At 31.9% G+C, this 19,084-nt stretch overlaps 1 protein-coding gene across 1 annotated transcript in view; it reads right to left on the bottom strand.

Moving 5' to 3' along the window:
- Window positions 1–19,084, bottom strand: part of Pvrl3 (poliovirus receptor-related 3) — a 60,806-nt gene that overhangs the window by 24,585 nt on the left and 17,137 nt on the right. Inside the window, exons 6-7 of the mRNA XM_013028512.1 lie at window positions 3,002–3,140; window positions 2,115–2,199 (exon numbers count right to left, since the gene is read on the bottom strand). Coding sequence (XP_012883966.1) covers window positions 2,115–2,199; window positions 3,002–3,140 — 224 coding nt within the window. The remainder of the gene's footprint in view (window positions 1–2,114; window positions 2,200–3,001; window positions 3,141–19,084) is intronic.

The following is a 19,084-nucleotide window of genomic DNA, read 5'->3' as shown; positions in this document are numbered from 1 at the left end:
CTCAGCACCACATAAGCAGAAAAAGCCGGAAGTGGCATTATAGCTCAAATGGTAGAGCGCTCGCCTTGAGCTGAAGAGCAGCACTCCGGCCTAGAGTTCAGGCCCCACAACCGACAAAAAAAAGAAAAAAAAGTGGGTAAGAGAAAATATTAATTCAATGTATTCCAAATATAAAGAATGCTCCAAAAGCAACAATAAGAAAACAATTCAGCAACCAACTAAGCAACTATTTGAATAAGTTCTTCACCAAAGAAAGGTAATTCGATATATGAAAAACTATTTCTCATTGAAACAATTTTAGATGCAAATACAATTGCATACCTATTAGCAAATCTAAAACTGGTAAGAGCCACAAGTAATTCAAACATTTATGAAATACTAGAAACATGGTGGTAAAAAAAACAAAGTTTTGTGTTGCCTTAAAAAGCTGAACATATAATTATTATATGACTCAGTTCTATATTTAAAAAGTTAAATACATTTAATCACATGACTCAGCCATTCTAGTCATACACATTTATTCCAAGAAAAATGAGAAGACATATTTACAAAAAGACTCACGCATAAATGTTCATAGTTCAAACATAAATGTCTGTAATAGTCTCAAACTGGAAACAAGGAAAATGTCAATCAACAAGTAAATGTATAAACAGACCACAGCACATCAACAAGGTATATCTATTTTAAAACAAACTATTGAACATACAATAGTTGTACTCATAATCTCTCAAAATTATGCAAGTGCAAGTACCAAGACCAAGCAAGGAAACATACTGTATGAATCTCCTTGCATAAAATGTGAGAACATAGAAACATACATAGTCTTGTTCTCTTAAGAGTTTCATTTCCTATAGATTCACTTATATATGTATAAGGGGTTAAAATATTAATATTTGTCTGATTTCTTCCAAGAGATACCACATTCATGCAACTTTACAATATCTTGCTAAAACTGTTCCATCGTTTGTTAATCTCTTACTATACTAAATTATAAAGTAATACTCTAGGATAGTTGTATATATGTGTGTAGTAAATATATAATATATAGATAATGTGGTACTATTTACAGGTTCAGGGACTCAGTAGAAGTGTTGGAACACATTCGTGGACAGGAGATAATCATGTGTTTGGCTGTGTGTTTCACATTTTCTGAGAATGTGAAATGGAAGCCAGTGAAGGACTGAGATTACAAAAGGCACTTAGGAAACTACTGGCAATGAACATGTGCATGAGTGTGTAATATGGGGCTGAGAAGGTGGCTCAGTGGTAGATCGCTTGCCTTGCATGCATGAGGCCCTGGGTTCGATTCCTCAGCACCACATAAGCAGAAAAAAAAAGAGGCCAAAAGTGGTGCTACGGCTCAAGTGGTAGCGTGCTAGCCTTGAGTTGAAGAGCTAAGGGACAGCGCCCAGGCCCAGAGTTCAGGCCCACGACCGGACCCCGCCCCCTAAAAAATGTTTAATGGTCCACCATCCCCGCCCCCTAAAAAATGTTTAATGGTCCACCATCATTCTTTCCAATAAATCAAAAGACAAGTACAGACCTATAAACCCAGAAACCCAGATTCATAGGAGTTCCAGACAATCATAGTTCCAAGCCAGACTAGGCAAAATTCTTCTATAAATTTTTAAGTGGCCAAGCACTCACACTTATAATCCTAGGTACTCAGGAGGCTGATGTCTGAGGTACATACTTCAAAGCCAGCCCAGGTAGGAAAGTCTGTGAGACTCTTATCTCCAATTAAAACAGAAAGAAAATTATGTAACTGTAACCCCTCTGTACATTACCTTGACAGTTAAAAAAAAAAAAAGGAAAAAAAAAGAAACAAAACTATGCCAAAGCAGAAAGTAGAACTGTGGCTATAACACTAGTTATGAGCACAAAAACCCAAGAGAAGTGCCCAGGTCCTGAGTTCAAGCCCGAGTAACTAGCATAAAAAATTTAAAAACAACAACAACAAATGGTCTGGATCAGTGAGAGAAAGGGGAATAGAAGAAAGTCTTCTTAAACAAAAATAATTTCCAAAAAAAGTACAATGAAAGACACAGATTTTGGCAGTATGGTTTAGAAATACTATATTTTAGATTTTTTAAAATACATTCACGAGTACATACCTGATATAGAAGGTCTTTTTGAGGCAAAGGAGGGGACTGTTCTTCATAAGCGGGAGGTGGTTTATGGGTGGGTGGAAGATCGATCCTGCATTGAACAGTTTTAAGAGGTGACTGTTATTTATTTTTAAAAAGGAGAAACTTAAACCACTTTGTACAACTAAAATGAGAATATCAATTAAAATTTCAAAAAAATCAAGATTCTCAAGTTTGGGGATATTTTTCTCATAAAACAAAATGTACTATTCTATCCTACACATCTGATTGTTTTAAGTCCCCTTTATAACCAGTCAAACAGAAAATAAAAGTAAACATTGATTCTAATGCTAAGGACCAAAACATTTGGTTTATATATTGAGTTAAAGAAGCAATTCAAATGCATAAATATTTTGAATATAAATTAGCGTTTCATGGCCAGGTGGTAAGATATCTAATACACTGTCAATAAAAACTCATCTAATTTGCCCCTACTAGCCCTTTGACATTGCTCAGTTAGTAAAAACTAATTCTAAGATATTCTGATCAAACAATCAGCTGTTAACAAAAATGATTGACAGGAAGCTAATATATGTCTTGTACTGTAGAGTAAAAGAGTAAAAGCAAGTGGGCAGAAAATGGATACAATCATAATGAAAACAGAGTTATAATACACAATGTATATGTAAAAGTGGAACTAGGAAACAGGTGGAGATGAAACAGATGAGTGTGGAGGGTGAGGGAGAGGGTGACACTGGATCAAGATAAACTGCACACACAGACATGTTAAACTGAAACCCTGTTATACAACTATTTGAAGTTAATAATAGTAATACAATGAGGAAATCACACTTCAGATATAACTGATGCCTAGTAAGCATTCACTGTTGGACATAGACAACAAAGATACCTACACTTTGTCAAGATAGGATGGTCTCTTTTTCCGGGGAGTAAGCAGCACAGTCACAAAGACAGCAATGATGAAAATGGCAAGGACAGCCCCAATCACAGCTCCAGCTACGGCTATGGAAGAGGTCTGTTTAAATGGAATCTCTGTAAAGCAAGAAACATTAAGTCATTCAAATAATTTTAAAGGGGTCTTAAAATTGCGCACCTTAATTTTGAACACTGTGCAAAGGTAAACACCTAATCTATTAATATTACTGTAATGTGCCGTGCATTTTCATAAATGTTAAGTATTGACAGGACAAAACTATCCATGTGTGTATCATGTGTGTATTTTAACAATTCTAGTCAGATTAAACCCAGTAAAAATTTTGGGGTGATTCATGTTACAAAGTTTCTTCAGCCATGGAATTGTTTCATGCCTCTAGCCAATAAGAAAGATATCAAAGATAACATTTTGTAAATGAAGACACTGTGACTCCAAAGTTGAATAGTCTGGCAAAGGTCAGCCAATCAACAGTACAAAACAAAGGCTAAAGTTAGGTTTTGTAAGTTTTATAAGGTAGACTTGCATTCGGGGTGCCCTGTTCATCATACAAAGTTCTACATTTCACTAAAACAGGTTTATTCACATACCTCTTAAATAATTGCCATTACTCTTAGGATCCAGACATGGAAAACTGAAATAGAATTAAAGCACTATCACCTTTGAAATGTTTCTTGTACTCACCTCCAGATTACTTTTTGCCAACTTTTTCAGATGTGATATGGTGTTTAGATGGCTAAAATGAGTATTTTCCTTCCAAAAGTAAATTTTTTCTTTAATAAACTAACACCACCAGATTACTGATTTGTTTTCTTAGCCACGTTTTAAGACTGTAACTTCTACACGTGTTCCAAAGTCTTTCAATGAGCACAATCTAAAAGTATTTATAATCATCCTCAAACTATGTAACTTTTGCATGTCAATGCAGTTCATATGATCCATAATTGCTCATTAGTCTATCTCAATTTGAGTATGTGCTGAATGAGAGAAGACTCGAGATCCAGTGCAAATTTACTCAAGCACATGTAACTGTGAGATTTGGAATGACTCATTGATAATTTGTTACCACTTTCCCAAACATGTAATTTATAAGTCTGGACAAAGTTATAGAGGACTATACTCCTACTTCAATACTATGCCAGTTGAAACCTATTAAGGTGATTGGAACAGGGTCCTTTATCTTGTGCAGTAACACAAATAAAATTCCAATAGTCAAATTTGCTACTCATTTCACATTAGTTCCTTAAATATTTCTGTTTAATGAATACTTTTTACATTTATTCATGAGTAAAGTAGCTTATCATTTCCCCCAAGTATACAGATTTTAAATTTATGAGTTAATTATTTATAACCAATGAGGTTATATGTAACAATGAAGTTAACATCGTCTACATAGTAATATTCAAGAAAACTTTTGCGTATGAGCCCCAGTTAAGATTTTAAAACTACAGATTATAAATTCCTTAAATCTCACATTCCCTCAAAGCCCTTCATTTAATCTCAGCAATAACCTGAAATTTGATGGCGATTTTAAAGCAATAAACCATGTCACATTTTTAACATCCTACAGAAATTTTCAAGTCTAACAGTTTTAAAAGTATTTTAGTTATTCAGTTCTGTCTTATAACTTCTAGCTTAGGTGTTTATAGCTGAAAATTGACTATGTATACCACTTTCCTTCCCTAAATTTGGCAGCTTTATTTCACCTGATCCACTTATTTTATATTCTTGTGTTTTTCCCCCCACATCTTTTCTTAGTAACAGAATAAGCTATTAAGTCTTGAAGTGAGTATCTGGGAAAAAGAGAAACAGAGTATGATCCATTATCAACTAGATAATCTACTCTACATAGTCAAATTGTATTGTATATATTGTATATATACACAATATATTGTATATATACACAATACAATATACTATATATATATATATATTGTATTATTGCTTTTCTTCTAATGGGAAAAAGAATGTGGTAGATGATATTAATAAATGATGAATACCCATATGAATTAAAAACATGCAAATTCTTTTGCATTCAAACCTGAGTATTTAGACAAAAATTTAGGATTAAATTTCCTCAGATGTAAGCCCATAAATAACATATATTGCCGTACCTTTTATTAACACTTAGCTCTATACTTTATTCCAGAAAAAAAAAAACTATCAGAGGAAAAAAAATGCCAATGTATAAAAACTTGGCATTTTTCAATGTGAAGCTAGTTTGGTAGCAAAGCAACACTACCACCATCCAACAAAGGTCTAATTTTTATAAGTGGCAGAAAACAAAGACAGTGTCACAACAAAAAGTTTGTATGCATGCCTAAAAATAGCTTGCTGTTTAGATATCATAACTCACATTCATTGGAAACACCTCAAAGTGAAAAATAACAGCACTCTCCAGTACAACAAAAGTGCATATGCTCAAGTATCAGTTACAAACTTACCTCCTCTAACTTAATACAAATTGAAACTTTGATTTTGGGATATTTGGTAAATGTAAAGTATTAAAATAATTAAAATTTTAATCTTATTCTGATAGAATCCAATAAAAAATCTGAAAGCCAATCGGGCATATGTGTGTATCTAATCCATTTCCAAAACTACACTTTCTTCTTTTCAGTCTCTTTACCAAGAGTTTAGAGATATTATATTTATTTAATCCCATACTACATCATTGTATTGCCAACATTTCCCCCATTATTCTTTTCAGGGCTGAGGACCCAACTCAGATCTTTATATATGCCAATTAAGTGCTTTTCCACAAAAGGACTTAGAACATAGACTTTTTTTTCTTTTAACAACATCCATACCTTTATCTTCTTAGAATTTCTGTGGAAAATACTTATCCCTAATGTTTAATAAGAAACATGTAATAGCTCAGCTCCAAATTTAACAACTTACCCAGTATCTAAGACATACCGTACATTGTGCCAAGTCTAGGAATAGAAGGATGCAGTTTATGTAATTTTGGTCCTCACCAAACGTAAAAAAAAAAAAAAAAATTCCCAACCCATTTTACAGAACTCATGAAATATATGGTATATATACAAATCACAACTTATCTTAAAAATTAGTAAAGAAAATGTTTAATAGTGTATAAACCATAAATTGGCAATAATAGTTCTACTTGGTCAGCATATTGTTTACCCTCTACACAGGGTATCTACAGAATGGTACGGGAGAAATGAGAGAGTTCTAAAATGAAACTGAGTTATAATTTCATTTAGGTTTTTCTTCTCAGCATATTCATCAACCTGTGATCAAGGGCTACTCAGTTAAGTAAATTAATATTTAAACTTAACAACCAAATGTAGAGGAGGAATTGCATGGATGCTCCACGTGAGAAGTGAGCACATGACACATGAACCATTTGGGAGTATTGATGCTACTCTGTTAAACACTAGATAAGTATTTATTCCTAGTAAATGTCATTAAAGCAAAAGAATTGGTATAAAGAAGATACAAACATAATGTAGGTACAAGTAACAACAAAAATCAATGCAAACATCTTACTAACAATGCACATTATTTAGTTACATCATAAAGTAAAACCATGACAATTTAATGTGACATGACAAAGCAACCAAAAAAATTCAAATATATCAGAAGACAGATTTGCATTCACTCATTTAACTAATTCACATAAACCCATAATGGTCTCAAAGTAGCTATTGTGATGCTGTAATCATGCTCAGCAAGACAATGGAAACCAAACACTTCATACAATAAAGGTCTAAAAATAATGTCTGAGTGAGATTGTTTAAGTTCCTAACAATGTACCCCAACTTCCATTTGCATCTAGATGGTTGCATTTTAGCTCTCACAATTATCAAATATCAACATATACTGACTCTGTGTAAAATTTCTTGAATCACTAAATCAGACGGTATAGAACTAAGATTAAAAAGCAACTGAAACACATTCAATTATATTTTCAAAAAAATTAGTGAGAAGTCCATCTAGCTTTTAAAATGAAATACAATCATACTGTTTCCCAAAAATAGTTTTATCAGTTAAATTTTCCATTTTGAGTATTTTAGAAAGTACTAAAGTGATCACTTTACTAGTACAAGACTACATAATTATTTTTAACTGATACCGTTTCCCATTCATTAAGGGGAAAAAAAACAGGAAAAAACTATTATAAAACATAAAGTTGTATAGATATAAATTGATACTATGGGCAGCAATAACTTATTTTGAGTAAGTTTGTAAATTTCACAAATCTGTCACTTGAACTAGACTTTGGCCTCCTGATGTGGAAAAGAGGAAATGAAAATTTTAGGTTGAGTAGAAAAAATATGTATATAATTAATGTCAAAGAATATCATGTGACAAGAGAATGGTTATAATGAACTAGGCACTGAATAGGTTCTGTTCATATCTAGGCATTGAGTACCAATAAATGGTTGTTAGATTCAAAGCAGAAAAAGCAAGTATTTCACACTTCCTGATGATAGAACACATACCACTTATGAAGTAGTCTTTAAAAAGTTAAACACAAATCACTAAGACTTTTGATCTCACAATCAATTTCAGAAAAACAGAACAATCCAAACTGGGAAATTATAGAAAAAACAATTACACAGTTTCTCCAAGAAATAAATTGCAAAGAGAAAATGAGGGGCATTGCAAGGAACAAATGAAAAGATATTCCTAGCAATTATAATACATGGGTCATACTGGAATTCTGATTAATCTACAATAAAATATATGAAAAATTTGAACAGGCACTACTTGATATTAGGGGAATACTTTTAGTCAAGATTACTAGGATAAGTTTTAATCATTGTTTTGAGAATTACTGACATATTTACAAATGCAATAATGGCAAGAAGGATTATTTGAGTAAGAGCTTAAATAAGATTGATGAATTGACAGTAATTGAAGCTAATACATGGTGATTCATTAATTTTGGTAATTTCTAATTCTTCATTTAAAAAAAAAACGGAGGCCACAGCTTCTATATTAACTTGTCCCTTCATGTCTTGTCCCTGAGATATTTCTCATAACTGAGATGATAATTATATATTTCTACACAGAAATATTATATGTGTAAGGCAATGAGGCTTCAACTTATTCTCAAGTTTTGAAGATCATTTCTATTTTAACCTTACTATTTTAAAACTCACGTAGTCTGCTTCATCCATACAGCCCAGCCAGAATGAAAAGTGCTTTTACTAAAAGGAAAATGAAATAAAATGTATGCTCAAAATGAGATATTAAAAATCAGTACTAAAATTCAAGAAAAATAAGTTTTCAAATTTTAATGGACACATCACTACTTAGGTCAAGGTGGATATGTACATGGCTGGATTAAAACAGAACACAAATTAAAGTATGTTTAAAAAAGGTGAAAGTTGGTATACTGTGAACATTATTCTCAAATTAAGTACATTGGCATACCAACAAAGGAAATTAATGCAGACAAATTGCATGAATTAAAAAAAAAATGTTTGCTTCTTTGAAAATTAAATTAGACTTTTTTTTGGAAATAACTGACTTTGATATTCACTTAGGATTATTTCCAGGATCTCTGGAACCCAGGAAAAATGTAAATCCCTTGCTATTTCCTATCTATATGTAGTGCATCACCCTGTATACTTTAAGCCATTGCTAGATTATTTATAAATACCTAATGAAATTTAAATGCCATTACTAGTTGCATTTTACATTTAGGAAATAACATCAAGAAAAAAACTGTACATGTTTAGTATAGAAGTAACTGAATGTTATTCATGATGCAAACATGAAATAGGAATTAAAAATTGAAATCAAATTTGGTAACATCAACCTAAACAAGTCTTAGCAAACTTTATTTAAATCTTTCCTTAACCTGAAAATTAGTCCTATTTAGAAATGGAAATGCAGCAGTTCTCATATCTACAATTTTATAATGTAGATTTAATACTGTAATAACTGCTAATTAAAAGTTGAACATGGGCTGGGAAGGTGGCTCAGTGGGCTGGGAAGGTGGCTCAGTGGTAGAGCACTTGCCTTGCATGCATGAGGCCCTGGGTTCGATTCCTCAGCACCACATAAGCAAAAAAGAAAAAAGCCAGAACTGATGCTGTGGCACAAGTGGTAGGGCGCTAGCCTTGAGCTGAGGACCTGAGGGACAGTGCCCAAGCCCAGAGTTCAGGCCCCATGACCAGACCCCCCAAAAAAAATGTTGAACACATGCACATACAAGCTTATACTAAACAAATATGATGAGGACACAGAAGGTTAATATAGAATCGTTTGCTAAAGAAATACAACTCCGGAGAGTATTTTTAGGCTTAAAAAACCCTAAAACCCACATATTTTTTTAAAAAAGAGGAAAAAAAAGTTATGTATATAGTATATTTCTAACAAGCAATCAGGAAATATTCAAAAATGTATAGGATTCCTCTACCAGAATTTAAAATTCAATGTGGGTACAAGTTATTCTTTTGCTACATTCTACATTATTTCCCTATATTAATAATACTTTGCTTGTTCATATAATTTCTGTTAGCAGTATTACCAAAATCAAACTAAAATCTGGTGTTTTAAATTTAAGGTAACCACATATGCAAGAGTTACAATTCTCTCAAATTTTACTCTTTAAACACTGTATTTCCTATAATCCCTTAACAAAAAAACATGCAGCCATATTTGCTTTACATAACTATCTTGTACATGGCTATCTACTAATGAAAGCCTTACTGTTTAATACTTGATTTATTAAGCACACAACATATTATCAATCAACTACAGAGTCAAGTTTCACTTTTAAAGTTTACCAGCCTACTAAAGTTCCAACTTATTTTTTAATGGCAGAAAAAAAATAAATTGCACTTATCTTCACTCTATTACTGACCAGTAGGAAACAGTAGAAATCATAAAAGAGAAATGAAAAAATAATTCAAAGTATATGAAATAAATGTACCTAAATAGTAAAAATAATCTCTTGTCTTTTCAAAGATACTAGTATCTTCATATATACCTAATAATTAGCTATGTACATCATTAGTATTCAAAATTAATTTAACAAAAATGTTTATTTGACTATTCATGTTTACAAACAATGTCCTATGTACAGTATACATATATAAAGCTCTAATAAACAACAGTGCAATACTTCCAAAAATCTTATGTGTTAGTTAAGATTCCTAACCTTGGAAACCCTTCAGTGTACCAAATGATTTGAAATAATACAGAATATATTAAATAATGACTTACAGGTTTCCAGCTTTGCCCTTTCCCAAGCAAAACAAACCACCAAAAACTAAGCATACAATGGCCAGAATGTGAAAAGAAGTTTAAATACAATGCTAATTTCTTTCAGAATTATGTTCAGGTTGAGATTTATATAGAATCATAAATGTAACTATTCTGCTTTGATTCATGTAGCACTTCAAAATCTTGTTCTTAGAGATAAAAGTTTTGATCAAAAAACCCCACTAACTTACATCTTTCATGGAAAGAAATTTTAGACCTATCTTTCTTGTGGGTGATATCAATGCTGATACTTAAGTTAAAATTAAAGTTATTTCAATCACAGTATATTATAAAAAGTTTTCTACTAATGACTTGGACTAAAATATTAATATCTGTGGTTAGCTATAGTAAAACCAAACTTTTTTTTTAAACAAGGAATCAGTGAGTTTAACTGTATTCCTTAATCTGATGTAACACGTTAGGGAAGAATTTCTAATTTTCAAAGAGTGCTGCTAGAGAAAACTATCATTTTTAAGAATAAAACTTTTACTACCTGCAATGTTCTATCAATGTTACAATTTATTTGCCTTCTGTAATCATTTTCCCCCCGATTCCATAAATCAGGAGGAGTAGCTGAGTTAAATATCTAATTTTTCCTTTTCATTAAAAATATTTTTTACAATTATTAATAAGTTCTACTCCATTGTCCTGGCAAAATACTTATTCTACACAGTCCTTTATGCTAATGAATCACCAATAAACATTCTCTGAGCTTCAAAACAAATGTCATTATTACAATTTTGTAGAATTGCACTGCAGAAGTAATTATCTTACAAAGAAGACTCACATTTGAATATTTAGAAAACATTTCTTTTTCAAAAGTTACATAATTTTGGAAAGATATCCTTAATGAATTATGTAAAAGAAAACAAAAAAACCTTATGGTATGTTTCCAGTTTTAATTGGAAAAACAAAAAAAAATTGAAACACATACATACATTTAGGAGAAAATGGAGAAAAAGGAGATGGGTTGCCAATACTCATCAGCAAGTGCTACCCGAATGATTCTATAATTCGGGTTTTTCTAGTTCAATCCCAACTTTCCAAGTTTATTTTTTCTTGTACATTTACCCGTTTAAACAATATCAATATTAAATAACTCAAATGAGATGGTTTATAGAAGCTATTCATGAAACTGGTAAGCCAACATACTGAAATGCCCTCTCTGCTCTGTACCATATTTTTATTATTGTTCATATATTTAGGAAATCAGGCATTAAAATAAGGTCAATGCATAATGTACAAAAATCCGTGTCCATAAGACAATATACAAACTGTCCTCTGGTGATGAAAAAATTATAATAATTATCATGTTTAGAAGGCATGTATTACTCTTGTAATGTATTTGGGGCAAAATTCCTGACCAGCTAATTATGCTCTTTCACACATCATGTTCACTGAGTTTACTACCATAGTTTTAGTGCAACAAATATCTTTGAAAAGCCACTCTACAGTAATTATGGCAAGGCTCATTAAAATGCGAGGTAAAGATTCCATTTGTATGGAAATTTAAAAAAAATGTTTGAAAAGGAAAAATGTTCCATCAGGTTGAATATTTTTAGTATCTTAAAAATATATATAAACATTTTTAATTAGTTTTCTCGTCAATTTTGATGTGGTATCATTTAGTGGTGATAAATTGAGAGAGGTATATGTATCACAAACATTATACTTGAGATAATAGTCTTAGGTAAACATTTAATACACAATGCCAAGGTAGTTTCCTTTTTTAATTTTTGTACCAAAAAAGTCATACATTTAACATTGACATGTCTTCTTACCTGTGTGCCTCAGACCAATAAAGTACTCTGCATTAAAATTTAAATCTTGAGACAGTAGTACAGCATTGAAAAAAATTGAAAAGCAGCTCAAATACATTGAACCCAGATTTTACATTTTCATTTGTCAGATCAGAATATAAAAAGTAAGCTCGGAAATCAACTTGAAAAAGATTATTCTTCCTCAAGAAAAAGTATGAGCAATCTGAAAATGATCAACTAGTATGAATGAAACCTTGTACATAGTTAAGTCACATTTAGTGGTTGCTAAACATACCACTCCCTCCTGGAAATTACAGAACCATCTACATGTGAGACTAAGTCATCTTCATTCTCCTCATAACGTTCATCATTGACGAACTTCATTCCCATTTTTAGATCTTCGTAATAATCCATCGGTCTTTCAAACCTATTGAGATTTTCTACATTGTTCCACTGCGTTTTTTCAGGCTCTTCTAAATAGTCTTTACGTATTAGATTGTTCACTGGATTTTTGTTTTCTTTTTTTACACTGTCTGGGTAAGAATCAAGCTCATCTTGTTGAAGAACATCTATTTGTGATTCTTTCTGCATGTCTGAGGGTGGAATGTAGTTTTTGGCAAAGTAGTCTCCACGAAACGTCCGTCTTCTCCTATAGCAGAATATCCCAGCCAGAACACTCACAAGTACTATGAAGAGAGCCCCACCCACTACACTAGCAATGATTGTGCCAATTGTGTCATCCTTAATTGTTGCCAAAGTTGACAATGGGAAGGGCAATTTTTTAGGTTCTGTTGCCAGATCCTCGATGTCAGAAGTTGAAGGATGCCACTGAACTGTAGGCTGAAGGGTGGTAGTAGTAGGAGGATCTAATGGGAACAGTAAAGATAGACAAGACACAGAAAGCAGAGAATGTCAACGCAGGCTAATTCAGCAGCAAGCTGAAAAGACAGCACAGTTAATGAATATATATTCATAGTAACAATAGTTTTTCATTCTTAATTTGATTAAGATTAGAAGGTATTATTAAAAAAATAACAAAACTGACCATAGTCAGTTACCAATGAAGTCAAAGAATAAAACCTATGATGCAAATCATCATTTTATTCCAAGTTTCAGTGATATTGTATTTGAGAGAATGAGTTATTTACTTTTTTAGGGTAGATTATGGCTATGGTGTTCTATACACAGTCGGCTTAAGAATTATCAGATAAAAATTAAAATTAAATCAAATAATTCAAATGTACATTTTCTTAGCCATTAGCAAAAGAAATAAAATGACAGATGAAAAAATTAAAGTAAGTTTTCTTAATAAGCACCGTTACCTAACATGTAAGATCTGAACTTATCTTTAAAAGAATGAAAAACTATAGAATCTTGTTAAGTGGACATAGTATATAAGCAGTTGGTTTAATAATTCTCTCAAAAATATTTACCTTTAATAAAAAGTACTCTAAAATTTTATTACACAAATATGAAGTAAAGCCCATTATTTGCTGGTTTTAAAAATTGTTTAAAATGTGTTAGACAAATGGGCTTCATCAAAGGAGACTAATAGACAAAGATGAAATAAAAAATGTTGTAATAAAAATCATCACATCTAATATCCCATGGGTAAGATATTGGAACATTTAGAAAATTAAGCATTTTCAACTATATATGAAAATTTAATGTCATTGCTTTAAGATGATGTCTCAGAAAGAGCAGCTAATATTTTAGAGAGAACATTCCAGTAATACTTAAATATTAGATGCAAATGAACCTATATATTGACATTAGATAACAGAATAGCTATTAATATTAAAAAAGCAACTAAACAAATAGTAAAAATTAAAGCTTGGTTAATTATCAATTAAGTAGTATTTGTAGGTCTGTTATGCAAAACTCTAGAATCTAAAGAAAAGATGAGTTTAAAAATTGTGAATTTTTTCATAGACAAAAATAAATGACCCAAATGGTAATCTCCTATAATTAATTTTTAAATGAGTGGTATTGACAGAGCTTTTAAACAATGATTGTTAGAAAAATACTAAATCTACATGGGGTAAGTTATTCTAATATTACAAACTAAAGAAAAATACTTACTGAAACAGGTTTCATCACGGAATGCCATATGTATAGAATTTGGTAAAAATTTAGCAAGTACAGTATAAAATGTGGCAAATACAGTAAAACTAATTTCCTATGAGCTTAAACTAATATAGCAGGTAATCTTATAAAATATGTTAAAGAGAAATTTTAATTATAGTATATGTAAGGGAATATAGGTAGTTTTAATTTATAAGAATATATGCACTTGCTGAACAAGTCTAACCTGAAGGAAACAATTGTGAAATTGAAGGATTATTTCTGGTTTGAAAGTGATAAACTACATATAATTCAATTTCACAAAATTAACATACTGAAGAAACAGACTAAAACTTCAATCATTAGTGAGGCAATTCATGTGTTTCTTGAAGGGGGAAGGAATAACAAGACAGTCAAGTTTGAAGTACTGAAATGTCATCTTCGCAATTATTCTCCAAAGGAATTATTAAAATAAACTTGCACCAGGACATTTAAAATATTATTATTCATCTAAGTAAATTGTTTATAACTTAATTTTGATAAACATATTAATATGTTTGCTTTACAACTAACCTCTTATCCCCTATCCTCTTCTTTAAAAGTAGCATAACTTTCCTACTATCACTCCATATGAATTATTAGCACTGTTTTTTTTTGTTTTTTCAGATCCCAGGGCTTGAACTCATGGCCTGGGCTCTGTCGGTAAGTCTCTCTGTGGTCAATAGTGCTCTACCACTTGAGCCACAGCCACTTCTGGCTTTATTTGAGTAATTCAGTGAAGAGTCTCATGTACTTTGTTGCATGGGCTGGCTCCAAACTATAATTCTCAGATTTCAGTGTCCTGAGTAGCTGTGATTGTAGGCATGAACCACCAGTGCCGATTATTTTGTATTTTTAAGCACACTTTTCTATATAACAATGTATATAAGATACCTGCTTTTTTAATAATGGAAATAACAATTTCTGTAAGGATGCAAGACTATTTTATAACTATTAGTAGTTACTTATCTACAGTGATTTAAAATTCTTCCCAACATTATTTTTAGTCAAATATTTAAAAAAATATTTTAGTTGAAATATGATAAATGAAAATGTAATAGATATAATGAATTCAGACTAGGATTTTACCAAATAAAAACTTTAAAAGTTTCTTTTTTAACTAATGACTTCTGTCAAACAAGAAAATAAAAGACTGGAGGCATGCATGAAGCAACTATCTAGAAAGCCCTAGGATCCAGCGTTCCAACTCCTCACCTCCAGAGAAGGGGAGAGAGAACAGCAAAGGTAATGCTGGACAACACAATAGATAAGCAAGAAAAGTGAAAGCACTAAGGTTGTGAGTTCACCTTATATACTAGCAAAAGAAAGAAAAAGGAACGGGAGGCAGGGAGGAAAGTAAAAAGCAAAAGATAAAGAAAAATAAGGAGAAACAATTTCAACTAGAAGATTCTATAGTTATAAGACATATTTGGGCCTCATAATTACTTTAAAAATTAAATGTATTGATTTTCGTTTCTTTTATTTTATTTCAGTTAAATAGGGAAAATCAAGTTGAAAATTGCTGAGTATTCTTCAGTTTGATGCTATGTCTAGATCATAAAATCAATTATTTGACATAGGAAATTATTATTTTGCATAGGAAAAACTATTTTAAACAAGGGGGTACCTATTTTCTAGGTTGCTGTTTTCTATTTTCAAAGACGTGAAAATGATCAGGGAAAAACACATACTAAAAGCAAACCTGAAAAAACACAATTTCTAACAGTCAGTATTTGATGATGAACCAATGTAATCCCTAAAAGTGGCATTATGCTAGCACACAATCTAAATACTCATGCTGAGTATTACTTTCATGAACCAGTAGCCTTTTGTCTAAAATTTCATGTTTGCCAATGTGACTCCTGTCAAAAAACTTATTTCTTCTAATATACATATTTAAAATAAAATTTCTGAAAAATTTAAATGTTAATTTAGCAGAGATTAAAAGAAATTCCTAAAGGAAGAAAAAAGAAACAGAATACTTAACTGGGGGTGGGAACGGAAGGAAAAAACTGAGAGAGTGAAGGGCTGACACTGTTCAAAAAGAAATGTTCTCATTTTCTGACTTAGGTAACCATAACCTCTACGGTACATCACTTTTTCAATAACAATAAATAGATTTTTTTAAAGACATTAATGAATTTGACTGCTTTTAATTACGGCCTCTAGTTTTGATAAAAATTTAAATAGTTCCATTGGAAAGCATCACCTCTAGTGAGTTCAGCATACCCTCAAAAGCTCTTAAAGGAGTTAACTGTCCCAATATAGTATACTATAGGCTCTAGGTAGACAGTTTGAGTTTTAATTAATTGAACAAAACTACCTCTGAAAAAACTATCTTCTGTTCAAGTATTTAGAGAAAATTAAACTGTGATTTTTCATACTTACAATGTGATTTTCCATTTTATAACTCTAAATAAGCATTTAAATAAACCATGTTTTACATAACAAGTATTAAAGAGAAAAAACAATGCAGAAGAAAACAGAAAGTAGTAAAAGAAAGGAATTTACTATTGTCATGAAAAAGAAAAATTTAACAGAAAAACGTGGTATTTGAGCAAAGATCTGAATGAAATCAAAGAAATCAAAAAAACAAAAACAAAAACACCCCAGACAGTCAAAACACTGAACCAGTTGTGTTCCAAGAAAACAAAAGGCCCGCATGGATCAACAGGTGAGCAAGAAATATATAATGTGAAGTGATATGAAAAAGGGCATGCCAACAGTCTATAGGTCTCTGTGAAGATTTAGTTTCCCATGGAGAAGACGGCAAATCCATGGAGATTACAATGAGAAGAGTATCATACGATATTTCCTTTAGAAGGATGATTTAGCTGTTTAGTTGATGACAGATTGAAATGAAATAGACTGAAAGTGGGAGATGAAGTGACTCCTGTAATAGTGAAGTAAGAGTGGTTGTTGGCCTAGATCTGCTATAGCAGATTTGGAAAATGAACAATATTGATTTGTTGATGGATTGGGTATGAAAAAAAATAAAATAAGGAATACTATAAAGGAGCGAAGGTAAGAATGGATTATAAATAGCTAAAGAGAGGAAGCCAAGAAATAAAGATTTGGTGTCAAGGAACAGAAAAAAGATCATGACCTCAGCTTTGAATATGTTTCCCCATAAATGTCTAGTCATCTTCCACATAGTTAATGATTATTAATAGGCAGAGCTCAGTAGTATTGGGATGGAAGTAGACCTGGAATGCCACAAGATATAAATTTAGCCTAACGGCAATGGAATCAGTATATATGAGTGTCCCAATGAAATGCTGATATCTAAAGATTATGTAGCTATAACATATTGATCTTAAAAATAATATCCCATACAAAGTGCACAATAGGAACACTACAAAGTAAAGTGGTCTCCGGAAAATAACTAAAGTTTAGATATGCATTTCCTACTGCTTATCCTCTAAGCCGAAGTAGGGAATCTTTTTCTACCAAGGGTCTTTTGGATATTTGTAACATCAGTCATAGGCCATACAAAATTATCGATACAGGAAGACAGCTACAGGCAGTGGATGGGAAGGGTGCATGTTTATCTTTCCAAGTACCAAATGATTTCTCAGTCCTTAAACACCCAAAGGGGTCCAGATTTTACTCATCCCTTCTCTAAGGGAAGAAAGAGACTTAAATACCAAAATGTAATCTTCCTTAGATTTTCACCAAAGCACCGCTGCTACTAGAAGCTCTATGCTTTTTGGCTTGAATCATAAAAAGTATTTCCATCTCTACTATATGCCAGGCACTATGCAAACTGCTAAGTAGATAGGAATGAATAAAACACAGATAACTGCTTCATTTGAGGATAGATAAGTAAACAAATGAGTATACAAGTATAAATTGTGGTGAGCATCAGGAGAAAAGAAATAAGGGGAAGGGGTGAATTTATTCTCCAAATGATCAAACAAGGATGTAACATTTAGCAAGCTAAAAATCTCTTTAATTTTTTCTTAACCGTTACATAATTACCATATAAACCTCCTCCTTCTCCCTACTCTTTTGTGCTGATACTGGGACTTAAAATTAGTATCTGAGTACCATCTATTAGCTTTTCTGCTCAAGGCTCATGCTCTACAATTTGAGTCAAAGCTTCATTTCTGGCTTTTTGGTGGTTCATTAGAATAAGAGACTTCTGGGTTTGTGTGCCTGGACTGGCTTCAAACCAGGATCCTCAGATCTTAGCCTCCCAAGTAACTAGGAATACAGGAATGAGTCACCTCAGCAAGCAAGCTTCTCCGTCACCTTAATCTTCAATATGTTAAATATGAGGACCGCTATATCAATAGATACTAAAAATATTGTTTATTTTTTCTAAGTATCCCATGGATAACTTATAGTTATTCATCAGGAAAATTTTTTCCAGATTTTACATTTTAGAAATGTCTAATTTGTATTGACACAAATTCCCAAAACATTATTTACAATAAAGAAAAGAATATACTAAAAACCTGTCTTAACAGTTGAAGAACTGGCAATAAGGAACTTAGCAAAGTTTATCTCATTAAAACATTTTCAGTAGTATTCCTGTTTCACCTACCAGTAACCTAAAGTGGAATAGTCTCACTCTGAATGGCAAATAATGCAATGTGTAATAAGCCAAGTTAACAAAGTTAATATCCCACTTTACTTTTCAGACAATTGTATTCAGAGTAACTACCGAACAGGAAGAAAAATGTTTCTTTGGTTAAAGATGAAATGAGTTAGAGAGACATATTACCAGTAAATGAAATGCCCAACAATCCAAAAATTCATATGGAACAATAAAAGACCCCGAATAGCAAAAACACTCCTCAACGGAAAGAACACTGCTGGAGGAATATCAATACCAAACTTCAAACTCTACTACAAAGCCATAGTAATCAAAACAGCTTGGTATTGGCATAAGAACAGACCTCAGGACCAATGGAATAGAATTGAAAACCCAG

Source organism: Dipodomys ordii, unplaced genomic scaffold (assembly GCF_000151885.1).
Source record: "Dipodomys ordii isolate 6190 unplaced genomic scaffold, Dord_2.0 Scaffold111, whole genome shotgun sequence".
Lineage (NCBI taxonomy): Eukaryota > Metazoa > Chordata > Mammalia > Rodentia > Heteromyidae > Dipodomys > Dipodomys ordii.
The sequence above is the reverse complement of the archived record's forward strand: the minus strand, read 5'-3'. Positions and strand labels throughout refer to the sequence as shown.